This window comes from Chiloscyllium plagiosum, chromosome 2, assembly GCF_004010195.1.
Source record: "Chiloscyllium plagiosum isolate BGI_BamShark_2017 chromosome 2, ASM401019v2, whole genome shotgun sequence".
Classification (NCBI taxonomy): domain Eukaryota; kingdom Metazoa; phylum Chordata; class Chondrichthyes; order Orectolobiformes; family Hemiscylliidae; genus Chiloscyllium; species Chiloscyllium plagiosum.
This window is the reverse complement of record NC_057711.1, coordinates 137,998,781-138,004,780: the sequence shown is the minus strand read 5'-3', so window position 1 is coordinate 138,004,780 and position 6,000 is coordinate 137,998,781. Positions and strand designations below refer to the sequence as shown.

General features: G+C 42.4%; 1 protein-coding gene across 2 annotated transcripts in view; it reads right to left on the bottom strand.

The window, feature by feature from the left end:
• Window positions 1–6,000, bottom strand: part of mllt3 (MLLT3 super elongation complex subunit) — a 155,537-nt gene that overhangs the window by 22,426 nt on the left and 127,111 nt on the right. The window contains exon 9 of one of the 2 annotated variants that reach the window (XM_043719014.1): window positions 2,105–2,176. The exons of the other annotated variant lie outside the window; for it this stretch is intronic. Coding sequence (XP_043574949.1) covers window positions 2,105–2,176 — 72 coding nt within the window. The remainder of the gene's footprint in view (window positions 1–2,104; window positions 2,177–6,000) is intronic. 2 annotated transcript variants of the gene reach the window in all.

The window sequence follows — 6,000 nt, the reverse complement described above, 5'->3', positions numbered from 1 at the left end:
GACACAAAGACTATGGATTGTTTCACCTTGAAATGCCTTTTCAAAATTCAACAAGAGCAGAGGAAATAATATCTTTTTGTCAGCAGAGCAATGCAACTTTCTGCTCAGAGCTTGAATTTGACCATAGAGACAAAGGAAAATAGAAGACTACTTCCTTTACCAGATCAGTGAAAGTTATCAGAATATGAGGTTAAGATCCCCTGCTAACTGTCAGAAATCATCTTGTGGATTTTAGCATGCAAGCCCCTTGTATGGGATGAAAATGTCCTCAAAAATACACAATATGTTCATTAACCTCTGCAATCCCATTTTTTTGTTTTAAAAGCCACTTAACATGACATTATCTGAACAAAACATTTCCATTCGGATTGTCGATTGCTGCTTCACTCCAGCTGGTGCTTTGCAATTTTCAAACAGTATTTGAAAAGCAGGCTTGTTGTCGCTCAATGTACCAAAAATTGAATAGAATTTACAGAATAATTAAACTGAATTTATATCGCTTCACAAAACATGAGGTCAAGAAAGTTAATATATATTATTGTGAGCTAAAATAGCTCGAGACTCTTCTTTGTTCTGCATTTTTACACCACACTGCCAATTTGTTAGTCCACTTCTCAAATTAAAGCTCACTTTGCAATTGCAATTAACCTGTTCAAAAGAGGTTATTACACATCTCTGCAGCGGGAGGTTCTTGAACCTGGGACTTTCGGTAGAGTCGCTCCCATTGTGTGCAAGAGATCTTTCAAAGGAAGAAAATAACAAGACTATTTGACATCAATTCTACGATGGATGACAGACAGGGTGAAGAACAAAGACCCCACGTCGATGAGCAGCTCCAATACTCCACCTGGCTACCATAATCTGACATCATGTCCGTGAACCACATAAGGACAGATATGAAGGCAGATTTATAACCTTTCCTGTTCCTCTGATGCTCCCTGACCCACTGTACCTTTCCTGCTCCACATTTTAATTGAGGAAAACATTTTTGGTTTAAAGGAGTCCTATGCGCAAATATCGGGTGTGGATCTTTCAGACCAAGTACTGTGCAACCAAACACAATAAAACCCAAAATTTGCCAAAGTCCCCAATTTTGTAACAACATATTGAAGGATTCTTTTGGACCCAAAATGCCAAAGACCTTGGGAGTTTGAACAAGGCAGCTGCATAACACCCATCTTCATCTTCAAAAACTATACTCCTTTGCCAGCCAATATCACTGTGATCATAAAGTCCATCAGACTGTCAGTGGCTCTAAGAGAATTCAGTTTCCTTACTTTGGGGTATGTATCAATACAACACTAGTTAAAAGCCTTCTGAACAACAGCTTGAGCACAAAGTATTTTGGGAAACCAATGTTATTTATTAACTTTCCATTGGATGAATCACTTGCAGACTCCAGATTCTGAACTGGAAACATGATGCTGAAGAATAACCGAGTCTTAGAGACATAGAGGTGTCTAGCACGGAAACAGACCCTTCGGTCCATCTCGTCCCAACCCAATCTAGTCCCACCTGCCAGCACCCAGCCCATGTCCCTCCAAACCCTTCCTATTCATATACCCATCGAAATGCCTCTTAAATGCTGCAATTGTACCAGCCTCCACCACTTCCTCTGGCAGCTCATTCCATACACATACCACCCTGTGTGTGAAAACATTTCCCCCATAGGTCTCTTTTATATCTTTCCCCTCTCACCCTAAACCTGTGCCCTCTAGTTCTAGACTCCCTCACCCCAGGGAAATGACCTTCTCTATTTATCCTATCCGTGCCCCTCATGATTTTATAAACCTCTAATTGCACAAACAATCAATTTCAGATGTTTGCTACTCGGTGACTTACTGGTATAGGCTGTTGGACCAAGTTGTCTGTTTTTATGCTGTAAGTCCTACTTAATTAACTAAACCAGCTGAAATAGCAAGAAACTAAGTTAATAATTAAACTTCAGGAAAGTCCGAGCAAGGATGACCTCACCAGCTTCTACTGTCTCATTCTGAAGCACAGCAGTCTGTCCAAGAATTTTCCATTGACAGAACAAACAACTCCTGTATTGTAATATGTCGCTGTATGAAAGAACTTCAAGAAAGCAAGAAACATATCTTACCTTGTCATATTCCCCATTCCTTATTGTTTTCTCAGGTTTGCTTTGCTTTAATGGGCTTTTGACTTCTAACACCTGTTATAACAGAGGCGTAAAGACTTCAGCTACAAATCTCCTCAGGGCTCCTCACTTCTGGCTGTGCTCAAAGGCAGTTAAAAAAAATGGCTATTGTTTATCAGAAAGTACTGGCCTTAAGGTTTCTTCTCTTGTCACCACTCACTTCCACAATTTCCCCATTCCCAACCATACATGCTCTCTTTTTGTCAATATATTTTATCATCAGCGCCATGGACTTTTCCATATCTCCAACTATACTGTCAACATGACCCTTTTATCTCCCTTTGATCAAACATAGGGAGAATCTGCAACCTTTAACATGGATGTTATCATGACATTCCTAACAGATAATTCAAAAACAATAATCAGAGGAACAACTTGGTATTTTTTAAAAATGGATGGGTCAAAACCACAAGGTTATCAAAGTTGAAAGTTCAAGACGACAGATTGTTATACGGGTTTGAGAATAATTTCTAAAGCAAAGACAACTTGGTGTTTTCTGTAATTAGCTTTGAAGCAAGGTAACAGTTGTAAAAGAAAGATTCTTCCCTCAAGTCCCATTTTTAATATCAATAGATGTAACAAAATAACTACACTTCATGAATGCTTGCCCTGAATTTCACAAGCTGTGCAGTTTGATCTTATATTCTTCCTGATTTGTATCCAATGTACTAAACAGAATATTTCATTTCCAAATGAAGCACAGAATATTGGCCTACTTCCAGAAGATAGCTTTTGAGCACTCAAAAGGAAACACAATTTTAGATAAAAACCAGTCGCCTAAACATTCACAGCAACACAGTACTAAGGAGGCCGTTCCTTTTACAAAAAAAAGACATGCCCAACTGAATTGCGTTAATATGGAATATAATTACATCGATACAAACAGCGAGTCATCTCACTGCAATTTAAAATCAAATGTGAAATGTGAAAGAATGTGGGACACTTGATGACCTAAATGAGATATTGCTCACTCCTGTACACCAGATGGTGTTCTGCTCGCCATCTGACCAAAGGAAAAATGGAGACCAGAAATGTTTTTGTAAGGAAGAAAAATAACTACAGCACAAATTGGTAACAATCTGAGAACAGACTGAAGTGGCCGAGCAAGCCACTGAGGTACAACAATTGCTGGAAAGTCTCAAAAATAAAACCAGATGAATCACCTGGCACCAGAAAAGACAATGACAATTAGTCCATATGACCATACAAAGTGGTCCTTACACAGATCTTGTGCTAGAGCCAAAATTGGGAGAGCTGCCTCACAGATTAGCCATCTACATAGTCATACGCTCAGAATTGCACATTAGAGACAGACAATGTCCAACGTATCTGGAGATTGTGACAGTGATGTCCTGTTCCACCAGCAGGACAGACCCAGCAGAGGTGGCGGCACAGTGGGATACAGTCGGGAGGGAATTACCCTGGAGTCTTCAACAATGGCTCTGGATACCATGAAGTCTCATGTTTGCATCACTGGCTGGGCCAGCATTTGTTGTCCACTCATCATCAAATGTCCATCATTATAGATGTCTCCCATCCTGGAAATGCTCTCGGTCAATCAGAAGATACAGAAGCTTCAACACACCACGCGCCAACGGTTCAAGAACAGCTTCTTCCCTGCTATTAGACTGCTGAATGGACCTTCCTAACTTCAAATAATGTTGACCATTACGCACTTCCTGTGCGGCCATAACCTTGTATGCCTCGCTCTAAGCACCATGTGATCAGTTTGTCCTAGTCTGCTATGATCTGTCTGTACTGCTCACAAAACAAAAGCTTTCACTGTCCTTAGGTACATGTGACTACAATAAATCAAATCAAATCAAATCACCCCGGTTGCCCTTAAGAAAGTGAGCTGCCTTCTTGAGCTGCTGCAGTCAGTTTGGAGTAAGGACACTGCTCGAGAGAGAGTTTCAAGCTTTTGACCCAGTGACTATGAAAGAATGGCGATGTATTTGCCAGTCAGATGGTGGTATTCCCATGTGCCCATTTCGCTCATCCTTCTAAGCAGTAATAATTGTGGGTTCGGAAGGTGTGAAAGACTGCATTGGTGAATTTCTGCAGTGTATCTGCAGTGCAGGGGACTGACTGTGTGGAGTTTGCACATTCTCCCGGTGTCTGCGTGGGTTTCCTCCGGGTGCTCCGGTTTCCTCCCACTGTCCAAAAATGTGCAGGTTAGGTGAATTGGCCATGCTAAATTGCCCGTAGTGTTAGGTGAAGGGGTAAATGTAGGGGAATGGGGTCTGGGTGGGTTACGCTTCGGAGGGTCGGTGTGGACTTGTTGGGCCGAAGGGCCTGTTTCCACACTAAGTAATTTTAAAAAAAGATTGTACACACAACTAATTCTGAACTTGGAAGGTGGAGTGACTGAATGCTTGTGGTTGGGGTGCCAATCAAGCTCGCTGTTTGACCTGAATTTAGCTTCTGGAGTGCTGTTGGAGCTGCACTCATTTCGAGAAGAGGAGGGATTCCATCACACACCTGACTTGTTCATTGGAGATGGTGGGCAGGTTTTGGGGAGACAGAAGGAGAGTTAATTGCTGCATGGTTCTTAATCTCAAAGTCTGCTCCTAAATAAAGCCACGATTTATTCAGGAAGTCCAGTTCAGTTTCTGGTCAATGGTGACTCCCAGGCTGGTGATAATGGGACATTCCATGAAGTAACGCTACACTTAAGGGGATGGCTGGGCTCCCTCTTGTGGGAGATGGTCATTGCCTGGCACTTGTGTGGCATGAATGTTAACATATCACATGGCAGCCTAACCCTGGATATTGTGCAGGTCTTGCTACATTTGGACATGGCCTGCTTCAGTATCTGAGGAACAGCAAATGGTGCTGAACATGGAAAACAGGATCAGAACATTCAGCCCTTTGAGCCTTTTCCACTAGTCACAATGATCATGGCTGATCACCTAATTCAATGCCCTGTTCCTTCTTCTCCCCCCATATCCTTTGATTCCTTGAGCCCCAAGTGCTATAGCCAACTCCTCCTTGACTGCTTTCTGTGGTAACAAACGCCATACGTTTACTCCTCTCTCGGTGAAAACATTTCTCCTCAGCTTAATCCTATATAGTTTATCATATAGCCCTAGGCTATGAACCATAGCCTCGGCTCGCCGGTAACTGAGAATGTGTCTGGTCCTTTTCGACTTTTAAATGGTTTCTCAGAGACTCCCCTCTTCATTCTTCTCTCAGTGTTACTGAACAAAGAGACCTTGGTTTGCAGGTTCATAGCTCCTTGAAAGGGGAGTCGCAGGTAGATAGGATAGTGAAGGTGGTGTTTAGTATGCTTTCCTTTACTGGTCAGAGTTTTGAGTACAGGAGTTGGGAGGTCATGTTACGGCTGTACAGGACATTGGTTAGGCCACTGTTGGAATATTGCGTGCAGTTCTGGTCTCTTTCCTATCGGAAAGATGTTGTTAAACTTGAAAGGGTTCAGAAAAGATTTACAAGGATGTTGCCAGGGTTGGAGGATTTGAGCTATGGGGAGAGGCTGAATATGCTGGGGCTTTTTTCCCTGGAGCGTCAGAGGCTGAGGGGCAACCTTATAGAAGTTTACAAAATTATGAGGGGCAAGGATAGGATAAATAGACAAAGTCTTTTCCCTGCGGTCGGGGAGTCCAGAACGAGAGGGCAGAGGTTTAGGGTGAGAGGGGAAAGATATAAAAGAGACCTATGGGGGAAATGTTTTCACGCAGAGGGTGGTACATGTATGGAATGAGCTGCCAGAGGATGTGGTGGAGGCTGGTACAATTGCAACATTTAAGAGGCATCTGGATGAGTATATAAATAGGAAGGGTTTGGAGGGATATGGGCTGGGTGCTAGCAGATGGGACAAG